The sequence below is a fragment of the Brassica oleracea genome, chromosome C6, assembly GCF_000695525.1.
Source record: "Brassica oleracea var. oleracea cultivar TO1000 chromosome C6, BOL, whole genome shotgun sequence".
NCBI classification, from domain to species: domain Eukaryota; kingdom Viridiplantae; phylum Streptophyta; class Magnoliopsida; order Brassicales; family Brassicaceae; genus Brassica; species Brassica oleracea.
This window is the reverse complement of record NC_027753.1, coordinates 32,458,596-32,475,601: the sequence shown is the minus strand read 5'-3', so window position 1 is coordinate 32,475,601 and position 17,006 is coordinate 32,458,596. Positions and strand designations below refer to the sequence as shown.

General features: G+C 32.0%; 2 protein-coding genes across 3 annotated transcripts; both read left to right on the top strand.

Annotated features, from left to right (window-relative positions):
• The first annotated feature begins 975 nt into the window (after positions 1-975).
• LOC106301107 (probable lactoylglutathione lyase, chloroplast) lies at positions 976-3,270 on the top strand. The gene is made up of 9 exons (XM_013737429.1): positions 976-1,232; positions 1,353-1,530; positions 1,608-1,732; positions 1,814-1,878; positions 1,971-2,183; positions 2,345-2,392; positions 2,564-2,671; positions 2,743-2,883; positions 2,980-3,270. Exons 1-9 carry the CDS (start codon positions 1,115-1,117, stop codon positions 3,019-3,021), a joined length of 1,038 nt encoding a protein of 345 aa, XP_013592883.1. The 5' UTR covers positions 976-1,114; the 3' UTR covers positions 3,022-3,270.
• Positions 3,271-4,128: 858 nt separating this feature from the next.
• On the top strand, positions 4,129-7,774 carry LOC106298374. Of its 2 annotated transcripts, none has more exons than XM_013734485.1 (17): positions 4,129-4,533; positions 4,669-4,766; positions 4,840-4,926; positions 5,001-5,133; positions 5,213-5,231; positions 5,329-5,417; positions 5,513-5,531; positions 5,611-5,696; positions 5,787-5,811; positions 5,885-6,084; positions 6,180-6,322; positions 6,406-6,597; positions 6,674-6,764; positions 6,839-6,998; positions 7,088-7,198; positions 7,275-7,374; positions 7,482-7,774. In XM_013734485.1, the coding sequence occupies exons 1-17, from the start codon at positions 4,429-4,431 to the stop codon at positions 7,528-7,530; spliced, it is 1,707 nt and encodes a 568-aa protein (XP_013589939.1). In that variant the 5' UTR covers positions 4,129-4,428; the 3' UTR covers positions 7,531-7,774. The 2 variants fall into 2 exon arrangements, with proteins under 2 accessions (XP_013589939.1, XP_013589938.1); XM_013734484.1 differs by having other exon boundaries at positions 4,133-4,533; positions 5,787-5,805.
• Positions 7,775-17,006: the final 9,232 nt, after the last annotated feature.

The following is a 17,006-nucleotide window of genomic DNA, read 5'->3' as shown; positions in this document are numbered from 1 at the left end:
AGAGAGTAAAGATGTCATTTTCGAAAAAAAAAAAAAAAAATTGATGGCGTTTTCGTAAATTATATGAACTTGTGGGGTGAATAAAGCAAAACCAATTTTCAAAAAAAAAAAGAGGTTAGTTTTGTGTTTGACTTTAAGTTGTAGGTCAATTTTGCAAAAAGCCCTAATAAAGTATGCTAACATCAACTTCACAAATTTTATTGTTTTCACATAATAATAAAACCCTATGATGTTAAGATTTTTTTTAAAAAATTCAAAAGTTTCTGACAAAATTACAAACACTTGCAAAAAATAAAAAATAAAGAAAAGACCTATTTGAGATTCCCATTGAGATATTTCAAATTCAATCACAATGGAAGAGTGAAACATGAGCAACTGATATTTTAAGTTAATATTATCTTTTATATTTTTTTTTAATTACAAAGCTAGTCTAATAATTAACAAAACAGAAAAAAAGCAGAGAAGAATAATTGTTTAAAAAAAAATAAAAGATATAATTAAGTTGTGTTGATTAAATTATTTATCTAATAACATATGAGTCTGTGGAACATGTAACATGTAACCAAATATTTCATGTCATTGAATAAAGAAATCTTTTGTAGTTATCTTGAGAGAAGGAAAATACTCTCACTATAAATAAAAGTATAGAAGTTTAGAAATGATATAGATCGAACCTGTGAGGTGAAGGGCATAGGGAGAATTCTACAACCACTAGACTAGAAGCAACATTTACAATTTTGGCACTCACAACTTATTTATTATTTGTGGCGCCCTAAGCCCTAGGTTTATGGGCAGGGCTGGCCCTGATTATGCGTGTCATAATCTGATTAATTAGAATTTTGATTCCAGATATCTTGATTCATGAGAATCGTTCAATTATACATTCTGATAAAATATAATTTAATTATGAGCTAACAAAAATCAAAAAGAAAAGTACTAATGCTAAAGTTCGATAAACCTGGTCCATTTTATTCTATTTTTATAAATCGACAGAAAATAAAAATAAAAAATAGAGCTTTTATCTTCACCGTTGGCTTCACTCGAGGGAGGAAAGGTAACTACTACCGCTTGCTTGGTTCACAATCACAGACAGACTCGAGAGGAGACTGTGAGGATGAGGATAATCTCAATGGCCTCCACCATCCGACCTTCCTTGCTAGGCTGCGTCTCTGCATCTCCTCGCTTCCCCGTCGTCTCCAGGAATCTCTCTCGCTCCACCCTCTCTTTCTCCCGTAATCCTCCTCCTCCTCCACCTTTAGAGATAATAATTTTGAAATCAATCATTTGTTTCAATTGATTTGTCATCTATGGTCTTGATGGAGTTTCAATTGATTTGTTTTGTGTTTCCACAGATGTTACTCAGTCAAAGCTTTTGACTTTGAGAAGAAGCGTAAGCTGCTTAGGAGTAGCTGAATCTGGAAACGCAAGCACGGCCGCTACTGAAGAGGATCTTCTCAAGTGGGTCAAAGATGACAACAGAAGAATGCTTCACGTCGTTTACCGTGTTGGCGATTTGGACCGGACTATTAAGTACGTTTTTATAAGCTGGTTTTCTCTGTTAATGCCAAAGAGATTTAAGATTAGCTGAAGCGATCTAATTGGTGCAGGTTCTATACGGAATGTCTTGGAATGAAGCTTCTACGCAAGCGTGATATACCGGAAGAGAAGTATACAAATGCTTTTCTTGGTTATGGTCCTGAAGATTCACATTTTGTCATTGAGCTCACTTATAGTAAGTGTGTCGAGCTCCAAAGTGATGTACTTTGTTTAGCTTTATGGTTGGCTTATGTGTTAAGTGTTGTTTTATTTCCAGATTATGGAGTTGACAAGTATGACATTGGGGCAGGTTTTGGTCACTTTGGTATTGCTGTCGACGATGTGAGCCTTCTTGTTTTAATGTGTTTTGCCTTCTTGTTTTGTGTGTCTTTTTCTAAGAATTGAACTTTCTTTTTTTTTTTCTTTCCAAAAAGGTGGCGAAAACTGTGGAACTTATAAAAGCGAAAGGGGGCAAAGTAACAAGGGAGCCTGGTGCTGTCAAAGGTGGCAAAACTGTTATCGCATTCATTGAAGATCCTGATGGTTACAAATTTGAACTCTTGGAGAGAGGTCCTACACCAGAACCTCTTTGCCAAGTTATGCTCCGTGTTGGTGATCTTGACAGGTCCATCAAATTCTACGAGAAGGTTGAGTCCTATGAAATCCTTGTGCGATAGGAGAGCTTGCTAGCCTGAACTGAACAATGTGTTTTATCTGATATATTATCTCTGTTTCTTTCTTTCTTTCTTTCTTTTATCAGAATGCATTGTTATCTTCTGATAATAGGTGCTTCTTCCTTTCTTTATAGGCTTTTGGAATGGAACTTCTGCGCACAAGAGACAACCCAGAGTACAAGGTAAACATGCCATGGCTCATGAATCTAATTCTTACCTGTGTCACTGTAACTTTCACTTTCTATACGTATGGTCTTTACTGTTCAAATTTTACCTGCAAATCCTGCTACTATTGTTGGTTTGGTTTGGTTTGGTTTGTCTATAAATCGCTTACCATAAGTGTTTGTTTGCAGTACACAATAGCTATGATGGGATATGGTCCAGAAGACAAAACTGCAGTCCTAGAGCTGACATATAACTATGGTGTCACTGAATATGATAAAGGGAATGCTTATGCTCAGGTAAAGAGTAAATTCTGTATATATAGAGAGAGGTAGCTATAGTTTCTAACTTGTAAAAAAAATATTGTCAGATTGCGATAGGGACGGATGACGTGTACAAAACCGCAGAGGCTGTAAAACTCTTTGGTGGGAAAATCACGAGGGAACCTGGTCCCTTACCAGGTATAAGCACAAAGATCACCGCATGTTTGGATCCAGATGGTTGGAAGTCGGTAAGATTCTGGTTCTGAGAGAGAGAGGTTCATCATTTTCATGGAAATAGCTCTGACTAAATGTGTTTGAGTTGCTTAACCTTTTGGGCTTTTCAGGTGTTTGTGGACAACGTTGATTTTCTCAAAGAACTGGAGTGAGAGGAGAAAGGAGACCACCAGAATGGCTAGTTTCATAGCTATGAAGGAAACCGGAGGATGCGTTGTTTGTCTTACATCAGTTGGGGTTTCATATATCTATCTTTGAGTGGGAGTGTTTAGTTTGTTCAAAGTGAATGATATTTTTCAGTCTAGTGTAGTTATTCTACAGGATGCCCCATGTTGCGTCTTGTTTTTCAGATCTACTTATACCATATTACCGCTGAAATAAGATGATAAATGAATGATCAATAAGAACCAAAAGATATATATCCAAACCTTTGGCAAAAGAAAAAAGAGAGTATTTGCACACTGTATAGATGGTTGACAAAATGTTCTTGGTGAAATGACAAAAAGTTCTTGGTGGTTATGCTTTGTGTCGTGTCTTGATCAATTTGGACTCCAATTAGTCCGTGCATGTTTCCTGCTTCATTGAAACTCTATTGGTCCAGTGGTTTTGTTTAAAAATTCATCAATGTTTTTATATCGTAAGATTTGAATTTTGAATACTAGAAAAACTGGAGTCATTTGAATTTTGAATACTAGAAAAACCAGAGTTATACAAATTACGAAGAAAACTTATAAGAAATCTGGTGTAAAGACACAACACAAAGTATGAAGTATTTCAGACAAGAAAAAATATTAGTGGATTCTCCGAGTATTTCAATTTTTGAATATATTAAATATTTACGGATATAAATATTTTTTTTATATATTTTATTTTAGGTAATTGTTTATTTCAAAATAAAATGTAATTAAATATTTTAACTAGTAAATCATTTTTTGAATACTTAGTTACTCGTTAGATTCTTGTTTCAGTTTCTGTGTGTTTTAGATGTAAAAAAAAAAAGAATCCTCAGATATTTGTGAATTTTAGCTAGTAAATTGTATTTTTAATACTCGGATACTCGTTCGATTCTCGTTTAAGTTTCAGCTTTTTTTTATATAGAAAATAAGAATAGTTGAATATTTACGATTTTTGGTTTAACTTTGTTGGTTCGGTTCGTTTCGATTTTCTGTTAAAGTGGCTGGACATAGCGTGCATCTTGTTTTCACCTCTACTAGCTAAACCAACTTCCGATCCAATTGATTAACTCTAATGGGAGATGCAATATCTCATTAAGGACAGTCGCACCACCCCAAAAACATTGGAACCTGCAAATGTAAAAAAAAAAGAAAATACAAGCGCCAATGCTCACTCTCCCTCCTCAACATTTTGGTTTCCCTCTCTCTCTCTCTCAAAATTTCGAAATCTAATATCGTTTTCCCTCCCCCCACACAATCTGTTATCCCTTCTCCTAAATTGCTGAATCTGGAGAGTAGTCCACTAACCCAATTGAAATCTCTCTCTCTCTCTCTCTCTCTCTCTCTCTTTCGAATTACATTTCTAGGGTTTAACTTCTTATTGCTATGGCTTTGGATGACGTGAAAGCCTCGAAACGCAAATCGGATCCTGGCGTTCGAGTCATCGGTGGAAGAATCTACGACTCTAGCAACGGCAGATGCTGTCACCAGGTAAGAACAAAAACAACTCTCATTGACTAATCTTAGATCAGTTAGTCATTTTGATTTGAGCTCCCCGGATTCCCAAATTGTTCCGATTATCATCGAATGTGTGGGGATTGAATTTGGTTTTGTTTCTCTTTGCAGTGTCGACAGAAGACGATGGACTTTGTTGCTTCCTGCAAGGCCATGAAGAAGGAGAAGCAATGTCCCATTAGCTATTGTCATAAGTGCTTACTCAACAGGTTTGCATTTTCTTTGCTGCTTATTATATTTTTTTCCTTTGATTATGTGCTTACTGATTTGATTTATAAATAGGTATGGTGAGAAGGCAGAGGAGGTGGGTGCATTAGATGATTGGCGTTGTCCTAAGTGCAGAGGCATCTGCAATTGCAGTTTCTGCAGGTAATATTATCTTCCTTATTGCTTATTAAGAGAGAGAGAGAGTCTTTGTGTTGTTGATGATGATGATCTTACAGGAAGAAACGAGGCCAAAGCCCGACAGGAATATTAACACACAAGGCTAAAGCTAGTGGGCTATCATCAGTCTCTGAGCTTCTAGAGGTTGAGGGTCATGATACCTTTTCTTATCAGAAGAAAAAGCCAAAGCTGGTATTCATCTCTCTAATTTAAGTTTCTTTTTTTCTTTTTAATTTACTATTATGCTTATTTGATTGTATTGTTTATGCAGGAGAATGTTTCCAATGGAGGTAGAAGTTGCAGCACTGACTGATTATATTTGTTTGCTTTGAAAATGTCTTACGAAAAGGAGAGACTAAGACTAACGGTTTTGATGTTATGAATCAGATGTTGTTGCCAAGAATAGCAACAAAGCAGCGGGCAAGATCAAGAAAGCCCTGAATAAGATCAAAACCGACTTTCCAAGGGCAAAACCGGTATTCATCTCTCTGTCTTTGTATTCTAAGGTTTTTATGATCTAAACTTCATTTTTTTTTTATATTATGCTTATTTAATTATATTGTTTCTGCAGGAGGACGTTTCCATTGAAGGTATAAGTGGTGTCTGTTTGCTTTAAAGTTGTCCTAATGTGGAGATACTAAGACTAATTGTTTTCATGTTACGAATCAGATGTTGCCAAGGAGAACAACAAAGTTACAGGCAAGATCAAGAAAGCTTTGAATAAGACCAAAAATGGCTTTCCAAAGGCAAAACCGGTATTCATTTCTCTATCTTATATACAAGGTTTTTGCGATCTAAGCTTCATTTTTGTATCATGCTTATTTGTTATTGTATTGTTTCTGTAGGAGGCTGCTTCGGTTGAAGGTACATGTGCGTCTGTTTTGCTTTGAAGCTGCCTAAATACGTCGTGAATAAGGCTAACAGTTTTAATGTTATGAATCAGCTGTTGCCAAGGAGAACAACAAAGCGGCGGGCAAGATCAAGAAAGCCAAAACCACTAACAAAATGAAAGAGGAGGAAATTCAGATTGAGGCTAAACTTCCTAATGGTATAAGCTTGACTAACGTCTCAGGCATTGACATACCCACTGAAGAAACTGGAAATGTGTTGCAATTTCTTGAGTTTTGTTCAGCCTTTGGAAAGGTATTGGACTATTGGTTAATTAACTTATCATATGTAATCATTCCTTATGTTGTTTACTCTCTTAATCTGTGTTTTATTTTGGACTTTTCTGACAGGCTCTCGATTTGAAGCAAGGGCATGCTAAGTCTATTGTTGCTGCGGTTTTTGGAAGTGGGCGTAACACAAGGAGGCAACAATATTGCTCTGTTATACCGATGATGATCCAGTTGATGGAGTTAATATCACATGATAGAGATATGTATGAGTGTTATTACTTTTGCCCTCAGACAACGTATATATATGACTGTTCTTGTTTCTGATGCGTTTAAATGATTCTTACAGGTCTTTGTCTCTAAGTGCAACTGACAGCACTTGGTTCAGCTCTCTTGGAGAGTGCCTATTGCAGTCAGGAGTTCTGAGTGACGTTTTCCCACCTGAAACTTTCAAATCAGGTGTCTCTGAGTACAAAAAGATGGATGCATCAGCAAGGCTCAAGCTTCTCAACTTCTTATGTGATGAATCACTTAGCACATTGTATGTATTCACATTCACTTTACTTGTAACTAATGCTCCCTTATGACTTAATACACTTGTGTGAAAAAAATTGTAGGAAAATGAGGAATTTCATTGAGAACGAAAGTAAGGAGTCTGACACAAAGGAAAGAGAAGCAAAAGAAAAGGCTGCAGCTGCAAAGGAAAAGGTATTTCTATAATCTGCAAGATGATTTTAATCAAAACTAATTATGCTAAACTTTGTTTTTTTTTTTCTTTGTAGGAGAAACAACTGAGGCAGAAGATGCAAGGTGATCTTGTCAAAGCCCATATGGAAAAAAACGGAGCTCCATTGTCCATTGAAGAGCACCACAAAGTTTTGGCTCAAATAAAAGCTGAAGCTAAAGAAGCTTATGGAGAGATGCTGAAGGCAACATCTAGAAGTAAATCTAAATGCCCTTAAAACTATTTATCATCAACGGTCTTACAAATGTCGTGTTTCATGCTTAAACTGATGTAACCTGTTTTGCAGAGAGGCAACGATGTGATGCTGTTAGAACTGACCCGATCCTTTTGAGTGATGATGGTCTTGCTCTCTGGAAACTAAAGTGCTTTGAGGAAGAACCAAAGTTTTTGCTTCAAGGTTTGAAACTTACTGAAACTCTTCGTTTGTGTTTTTGTGCAAGTGTTTCAAATCTCATTCTTTTATTCATGCACAGATGTAGGAGGAACCTTTGATGATTTATCTCCACATGAAAAATGGTTAGCTTTCAAGCCTGAGCAGAAACAAGAGATAGAAAAGTATATCTCTGCCAATAGGTAAGCTAATTCTCATGGAGAGGCTATTTGTTAATAATCGGATTTGTAAAGTTAAAGATGATCATCTTGGGCATGAAACAATATCAGTTTTTGCTTCTATTTTGTAGGATGAAAATGATGCTAGCACAAAAGAATGCAAATGTGGAAATCAATTAAAGAACGAGAATTGGCCATCATTCAACTTTCAGTATTCTGAAAAGTTAAACTAATATCTTCTCTTTTGTCATCTAGGCTTCTTTTGTTCAGTTCAGCTTAATTCTGTTGTATGATATGGGCATGATATGCTTGTTCTATGCCTCAGACTCTTACTATAGCGGGGAAACCTCAATCTTGTATGTTTCATTATTATTTTTGTATCAACATCTTTGGTTATATAGAAAATGTTGACAAGAAAAATTTAAAGCGCTTTCAGAATGAATACATATTAGTTTTGCTATTCCTTATAATCTTAATTTATTCGTACAAGATTAATTTGTCAAAATAACAGTCAGTTTGATTAGGTAAATAGTGAAGTGATTAATACTATGGAAGTGGATTAGTCTTGTTTATGCAATCCGCTCTACGTATTTACTAAACCTGGAGGGGCTACGGTGGCTCGGAGATGGTAGCCTGGAATGTGTATTGATAATTGATAATTTTAGGCTTCGAATGGTGATAAACAAAACTGTATTGCACCACACTTAACAAAAAATTATACATGTATGTTTTTGTTACTATTAAAAAACAGCACTACAGTTATTCTCCAATTGGATCCTAAGCCTAACTTCTTCCGTCTCAGTTACAAACAATGGCATGGCCACACCACGTCACCACCCTATATCTATGCGTTTATGATGATTAATAGTTGTGTCTAGACTTTTTGATGTACCTCAGTTTAAACGTAAGGAAAACAGGAAAAGAAAGCATTTGGACAAGAATTAGACCCCAAAACAAAAGCACTTTGAATATAAAAATCCCGACGTCAGATTGAACTAGTTGTTAGAACTCGTTCTTTTTAAAGTGGTATGAAACATTTTTCTGATGAATTTTTGGATGGAGATGTCTATCAGAATAACCAGGACTCCAGGACTTCTGTTGGAACCCAAAATTTTAATCATGATTTTTGCGGTCCTACAACTTCGAGATGATGTAATTTTTACCGTGAACATTATGAAATGAACACTACGAAGTAACGTTATTACATGTTAAAATCAGACATTTTTGAATTAAAATGAAGTTTTAAAATGAGTGTTTTTAAAGATTAAAATATAACATGTGTAAAATGTGAAAACTAGCTTTTGACCCCGCGCCCGCGCGGATGTATGTTCGATGTAATTATATGTTTTTCCTAGTTTTTAAAACATTCATGTAATTGTTTCATATGTTATTGCGTTCTGACATTGGTGTATCTTGTTTATTCGGTTTAGTGTACATTTATAAACTATGAGGTTTTATTCTTCTTATATTGTATATTTTTTTTTATTTTGCTTGGTAAACTAAACATAAAATGTATAATATTAGAACATGTAGTTTAGGTTTAATAGTATTATTAAATAAGAAAACATATAATTAAAAATAAAAATATAGTGTTAAAAAGAAAAAAATAAAAGTTTTTTGTAGTACTTATATTAACAAATTGGAAAAAGAAATTATTTCTTTTGTTTATATAGCGTTAAAAAATCGATAGAAACTATTAAACCAATAGGAAAAGTAATTCCAAAATATATTAAAAATATATATATATATATATATATATGTAGTAATTATATTAACAAAGCCTAATTATATGAATTGATTGGACCCTTTTGGTTATGATATTAAAATGAGTATCATTTGTAACCCAAATATTCGTAGACCTGAAACACAAATCAAAGCCCATATAATTTTTTCCCCGGAAAAAAATAGAAAACAACTGGCTTTTGGTGTCTTTTTACTTTCCCCTTTCACATCCGTATCTCCTACCGATCTAATCGTCGGCCATGTCTGTTGTTCTGGCGATATATTCTTAAACGCTTCTAATTTTTTCACTAAAAGGATTACAGAAGATATATACTGATTACTTTGAAGATCATGGCAAGCGAATGTTTCTCCTAATCTACTGATCTAGTGGTTTGAACACGGTACATGTGTGTCCTTTTGCAACAGGCCTGGATTTTGTTTCCCTACCAAAATAGAACCGAGGTAATATTAGTTTAGTACCATGTTAAAACAAAACAAAAGTTTAGAAAATTGATTTACCCATTGATCTGCTAAAACCATCTCAAAGGTATCTCCAAAAGGGGTATTCTGCCTCCAGGAATGTAAGCACTTAACTTGAACTCACCAGTTATTCTTGAAAGGCTGAGTTTTGTGAGAGGATGAAAAGTAGTAATTGCCGACATTTTTGGTGAATTTTCGTAGAATGGTATGGTGTTTAAGCTATTGGGGAAGAGGTATATATAGCTTGTTAGGAAAGGGTTGAAACAATAGCTAAGATTTTGTTAGTTGTGAATTTTAATATTAAATCGCGAATATACTATACGATTTTATTCCTTAAATGATCCGTTTGTTAGTTGCTTATCGAATAAATGTGTATAAATTGTAGATTTCTTACGTGATCTGGAAGAATAGGAACAAATAAGGATGTTATGGTTGTTGATTGATATTGAATTGTTAGAGGATTGCTTAAATATAGGAATATATTATGGAATGTAATTATTTTGAGGTTAATAATAATTTTTTTACGTGATTTGCGAGATTAGAAATAAAAAAAAGGATTATTTGTTAGTTTATTGATATCGTATTTGCTTAAATATAGGAATAGATATCATGAGTTTTTTTTTGGAAAATAATAAATAAGTAGTTTTTTTAACGTCTGATTAATTATGCTATTACAACAATGAGAAATATTACATAGATGATTCTACAACCGACAATTCTACCATCATATGAGAATGCACATCTGACTGCATCACTTCGAGACGCCCTATGAGATCCATGTTCGATGATACGCCATGCTGAAGACCTCTTGTTACCCATTTTCTCTATAATCTGCATAATTTGCGTTTTCTGGGATTTGAACCTCAGAATTCTTGGTGTAGAAGCATTAATGAACCCTTAGTCAAACCGCTGGACTAAGGGAGCTTCCACTAAATGAGTAGTTTAGATTTTGAATTATTAGATTTAATTTCTTAAAATCAATTGTGTAAGTTAGTATCGAATTAGAATCACATGATTTATAGAAATATTGATATAAACTATGATCTTATTATATAACACATATCTGTATCTATCTAATGTATTGATTATGATTCTGGAAAACAAACTTACATTCATTGGTTTACCTCCGCCACCAGATCGATTGGTTCCCTCTCCAGGTCCGTCTGATACTCTATTTCCTCTTTGACGTTGAATCGAAGAACATACGTCGGAGAACAGAAGCTCTGGTTCCCCGAATCGCAGCCGTAAACCGTTTATAGATCGATAACCGACGTTCCCTCGACGAAGGAGGAGGAGGAAGAGTCAGAAAATTCATCTGCGCGTTGTGACCCTTGAGACGAATAGCGGCTCGATCTTAAGCAACGACAGCTTCCTCGTGCCATAGCAAAAGTCCCTAACCAAATCCGAGTGCGGGCCGAAGAATCCCTTATCTCCGCCGCGAAGGACCCCCACCCTCTCTGCCTCACGCCTCTGAATAAATGATACGTTGCGTTTTGGCCAAATAGGACACGTGTTGTCTCCTCAAGAAACGATTTCTAACCTGGATCCTAGGTGGTAGCATGGGAGAGAAGCAAACACTATTATATATATATAGAAATGTAGGAATGTGGTTGCATGTGGTTAAGTAATGGTTTATTAAATTTACGGTATAATAATAAACCATTCGTGAAACTCGGTTTATTAAATAATCAAAACTCTGAGTTTTAATGCCAGTGGCATATGTTGGTAAATATTGTGAAAAACTTAGGGATAACTATTATTTGTACTTCACTTTTAATAGTTTAGATGAGAAATCCGGATCAGATCTGAATTTTGGGCTTCACAACAAATAAGTTTGCAGTTTTAAGATTAAATTTTTAACCAAAAAGTTATATGTAATTTTGTTGTTAATTGGGTAACAAAAATATCTCATTGAATTTAATTTTGTAACCACAAAATCAATGCTGAGTTTCGTAACATAAAATTCAATTGTGTCTTTATGATAAAAATTTCATCGTTCACTTTTATTACTTACGTTGAAAACTTGTGTATATAAACAAGTGATTAACTCATGTTCTCAAATCTATTATATTAAAACCGAAGTCACAACCTTGATTTATGTGTGATTTTTTAAAAATGGACCATCACTAGAGTCTCATTACATTTAATTGTATCATTAATGTTATTATTACGTTAAACCCCACATTATAAACAACTGTTAGTAGATGTGTTGTGTTTATTCATATACACCAAAAATCGTGTTTTATGTTTTAGTCAATACAAAATAAACAACACACTTCATATTTGCACAACGTCAGTTGTTCTTTTATAAACTTGATTTGTGTCATAATTCATGTCTTTGTCATTTTCCTGTTTTACACACATCTGCGTTAAACAGACTTCTATGAACATAAACAACATTGATTAATATTTACAGCATCCAAAAGTTTCTTGGGTTGTAAAAAAAAAGTTTTTTGGGTTGTTAGCCTTTGACATGTTTCTTCTATGTATTGTCAAGTTCATATTTACACCATGATGTGCCTCGATTCATTAACCACTGATGTGCAGTAATTTATTCTATCAATTCACAAATTGCTACGTTACAAAGTAAACGCAATAAGCATTTGGAGAAGATGAAGATGGTGAATACTAAAATTGGATATAAAATTGATATCAGATGTAAAATTGATATATATATATATATATATATATATATATATTATCATAATTTATTGGCCACAAAATACGGGTATATTCATAAAAAATTTACGCTCAGACATACTTTTTATCTACTCTATATCACTCTAACATACTTTTTCCATCTCAAGTATTTTCTTGTGTTTCATTGTCTAAATTACCCTTGAAACTGAATTGAGAGTATTTCTCTCTCTCTCTCTCTCTCTCTCCCTCTCTCTCTCTCTCTCTCTCTCTCTCTTTCTCTCTCTTCTATTTACCTTATCTTGATTCCACTTCCTTATCTCAATTTCTCTCATTCTCTTTTAACCCAAGACGTCGACGATTGTCTTCTTCACCTTCGCCGACCAAAAATTTCAGTCACTCCACTGCTTTATCTATCTATCAGAAAAGCATGACAAATCTGAACTTCCTCTGCCCTTTCAATCTACTTACCCTATGTTAAAGATTGACTTAGATCCCCTTCATGCTTTTGTAGTTTTGGAATATTCTGCCTACAAATCTCCTCTGACTCGATGCATGCACACTCCGCCGTTAATTCCCCACCGGAATTAAAGGTTAATTTCTGGGTTTTGAATTTAACCTAAAAGTTGTGAATTTTATGGAATTTGGAGTTATGATTCGATGAATGAATTTGGCTGGTTTGGTGTTTGTGTGGATACTCAACTTAGTTGACCATGACTTCTTGTTAATATATAGCTAGCCAACCACAATTTAATTTACGCCTAACCACAACCACTTGACCACAACTAAGTTTGCAACTGAACGCAAGCTCTGCAACATATAATAAAATCTAAGATGCCTTGGTGTTTTATAGGCTATTAAGACCACAAAACGTGTAATCAAAGACACAAACTGTGGAACAATATATCTTTCATACATATGACTGCTCAACACATATCCCACCCACTAACCACAAGTACAAAACATCATTCACCACAACTTCATTTACATGATCCAACAGACGACCACATCTTTAGTCCCTCCACAATGATACTAACAAAAAAAAATCTCAAAAAAAATATATTATCCAACCAAACCAACATGTACTCAATTTAGTTTACAACTTCTTGTCAATCTACAACCACATAACCACAAACGATTGCAACTCACCAAAACTTAGCCGTTCTCGTCCATGGAAAGGGCAATAAGGGAAGAAAAAATTAAAAGTAAGACAAAAAGTACACCACATGGAGAAAGTATGTCAACATGATAAAGACCCATGAGAAAGTACCCAATAATGTAAACTTCTCTATATTCATTTACCTAAAAAAATTTATGTCCTACATTTAAAAGTCAATTAATTATAAGTCATATCTTTCGAAATAAATCCTCCATATATTTCGAAACAATACCTTTGAATCTAAGCAAATATATTTCTTTTTATTTTATAAAAATTCGTTTGTACGTATATTATATGTATCACGTGATTTCATTCCATTAAGTAGAAACCTAAAATTATAGTTCAAGGAAAATCTGTTCCAAAAAAAAAAAACAAATATGTTCAAAATATATTCTTTCATGATTTTCTATATACATATAGATACGTAAACGAGGAACGTAGATGTGTACTCATATTTATATCAAGTCCATTCCTAATAGGCTAATAGTATAAACTAGACTTTCATCTGCGCACCCGCGCAGATATATTTTTCAAAAATATGTTTCTATTTGTTTTTCATATCAATAATATAAGGGTTAGGCAAAATACCTGAATCTGAAGAACCGATTTCGATCCGAAAAAGTAGTATCAAACCCAAACCGAAATTGATTAAATATCCGAATTATTCAAAATTTTGGTGTTTGGAGAACCGAAACCGAATCCGATCAGAACCGAAGTATTCCGGGTACCCGAATGTATCCGAAATAGATTTATATACTTATATAAATTAATTATTTTTAGATTTAATATATATAAAAACATCTATAATATATATGACACTTTTAAGCTGGTTTAAATACTTGAAAATATATACAAATAATCAATAGTAAATATATAAAATAGTAAATGTATACTTAAAACACCAAAAATACTTAAAATAATTATTGATTCTCTCTCCAAATATTTGAACTAAAATAATTTATATGTTAAGTTTAGGTATTCTGACATATGTTATCCAAATTTATATTTAATATATTATTTTGTTTATAGTTTTTGAAAAATTTAAAGTATATAAATATATAATGAATTTTAAAATTTTAAAAGTAATTTAAATGGGTTATCCGAACTCGAACCGAACCCGCAAAACTCCGAAGCGAACCTGAACTGAAATTTAGAAATATTAGAATGATGCTGAAATCTTTGATCCCGGAAACCCGAAACCCAAACAGGCCTGAACCGAACCCGATTAGGTACCAGATAGATAGTTTCTCATAATATAATAGACTTACAAGTTTTCTTAAAAATATAAGCCCATTACGTTTTTTTCTCTTAATATATTGGTATCCTTATTTTCAAACAAACCTATTTATTTAAATTACAATCTATGTTTCCAAATAAAACTCTTTTTTAAAAATTGCAATTCATGTTTCCAAACAAACTTTTTTTTTTAAAATACAATCTATGTTTCCAAACAAACTTTTTTAAAAAATTCCTATGCATGTTTCCAAACAAACCTAATTTGTACTTGAGTTTTAATAAGATAGATGTTTGAATCAAGGAAATGACTGGTGACTTCAAGGGGGTTTTCGGATACGAATTGCTACAATTATAAACATTATTAAGAGATTTGTACGACTATAAACTGGTGCCTTTGCGGGATACTTATGACTGGTTCACTAACAAATGCAGCAGTGGTTATATAATAAATTAATAATATTTATATTTTATATAATTATAAAATATTTAAAATCATATTATTATAATATATATTAAAATTATATTAATAAAGTATAGAAAATAAATTTTTAGTTTTTATAATATAATATAAATTAAAATAATTATATTTTAATATTTATATTATTTCAATCTAAAATTTTGATTGAATATTTTATTTTTTATATCTAGAAAGTTTTTACAAAAACTTATCATCCTACAACAGCAAACGTTAGCTGGAACCAGCTTTTGAATTTTAGAGATTTATAGCAATTTGTAATGTTTTATATGATTATTGCAAAATACCAACAACCGCTACCAACCGCAAAACTTGCGTTTGCGGGTGGTAAATGATATAAACTTATGTTTTAATAATATACTTTCAAACCTAACATACTAAAAACATATATCAATATTATTTATTTAATATTCAATAGTTTATAAATAACTAATACTAAGTGTTTAAATATTAATATATATGAATATGAAATCATTGCATTAAAATACAAATATGTTACTATAATTTATAATCATTTATTTTTATTACCTATAATCTGAAAGAGGTTATTTACATGAAAATATTCAATAACGAGTTAAATACAAAATAATTTACATATTTGTTAAATTAAATATTTTTTTTAATCCTAATATTCAAACACAAATCTAAGGGAATAAATATATAGGAAAAAGTTACAAATAAAAATGATATTATAAATTTGGTTTTAAGATGATAAACATGTAAACTATAACATTCTTAAAATGAAAATGATATATATTCATTTTAAAATATGGTTAATGTTTATAACGTATACTACTAAAAATATAAAGAGAAATTGCCAAAAAACATCATATTCATACAGCAGAACCTTTATAAATTAATACTCGATAAATTAACTATTTCTATAAACTAATAAATTTCGCTGGTCCCAACTTGGGTCGGGGTAAAATATGACATAAATCAATAAATTAATAAGATAATAATATTTTTAAAACTCCCGTGCAAATATATAGTCCCGTTAAAACCATAAATTAATAATCTATATATATATAATTTTATATAAGTGCAAGATAAACATTATATTGTTGGTTTTATATTCACAATGAAATTTTTTTTATTGTTGACAAAAAAAATGAAAAGTATTTTCATTTTTTTAACATTTCAATATATTTTGATAATATTTAGTTAAATTATATCGAAAACCACATAATAATTCTATGAAACATAAAACTATACACCATATAAGATAATAAAACAAGATAAAAATAAAATTTCTAAAATTTAAATAACGTACATACGGTAAAATCAAATCTTATTTATAAATAAAAATATTTAAAATAGAAAGAAATCTAAATATGGAAACTTTTGTAAATTAATATCTCTATAAATTAATAAAGTTTTAAAGTCTCAACATTATTAATTTATAGAGGTTTTACTATAGTATCATTTTTCATGTTTACACTAACTACGTTTACCCTTACTTTTAATGAAGGGTAAAATACGTTTATAACCTTAGGGTTAACTAATCTAGACTTAGGGTTTACAGTTGAAGGGTGTGATGGATTTTTGGAATGTGAAATTTAGGATTATAATAAATATATAAATAAATACTTTAAAAAAAATATTTAATATTTTAAAATAGTTTCAAAAATAATTTTCGATTTTCAAAAAGAAATTTTGAAAAACAATTCGAAAAATTCAAAAAAATAGTTTATAAAATAGTTTGAATTTGAAAAAGTATAATTAGAAAACATAAAAATTTATTTTTAATTTTATTTATTTAAATAATTATTTATCATATAGAATGAAATTTTGAAAATGCCTCTTTAATGATGGTAAACATGAATAATGGTTCCAAGAAAATGTATAAATTTCTCTAATATAAAAACAAAATTTCTATATATATATAATAAAACGAACACCCGCGCAACCGCGATCTAGTCAATACTATTTTATTTATTAGTCCAA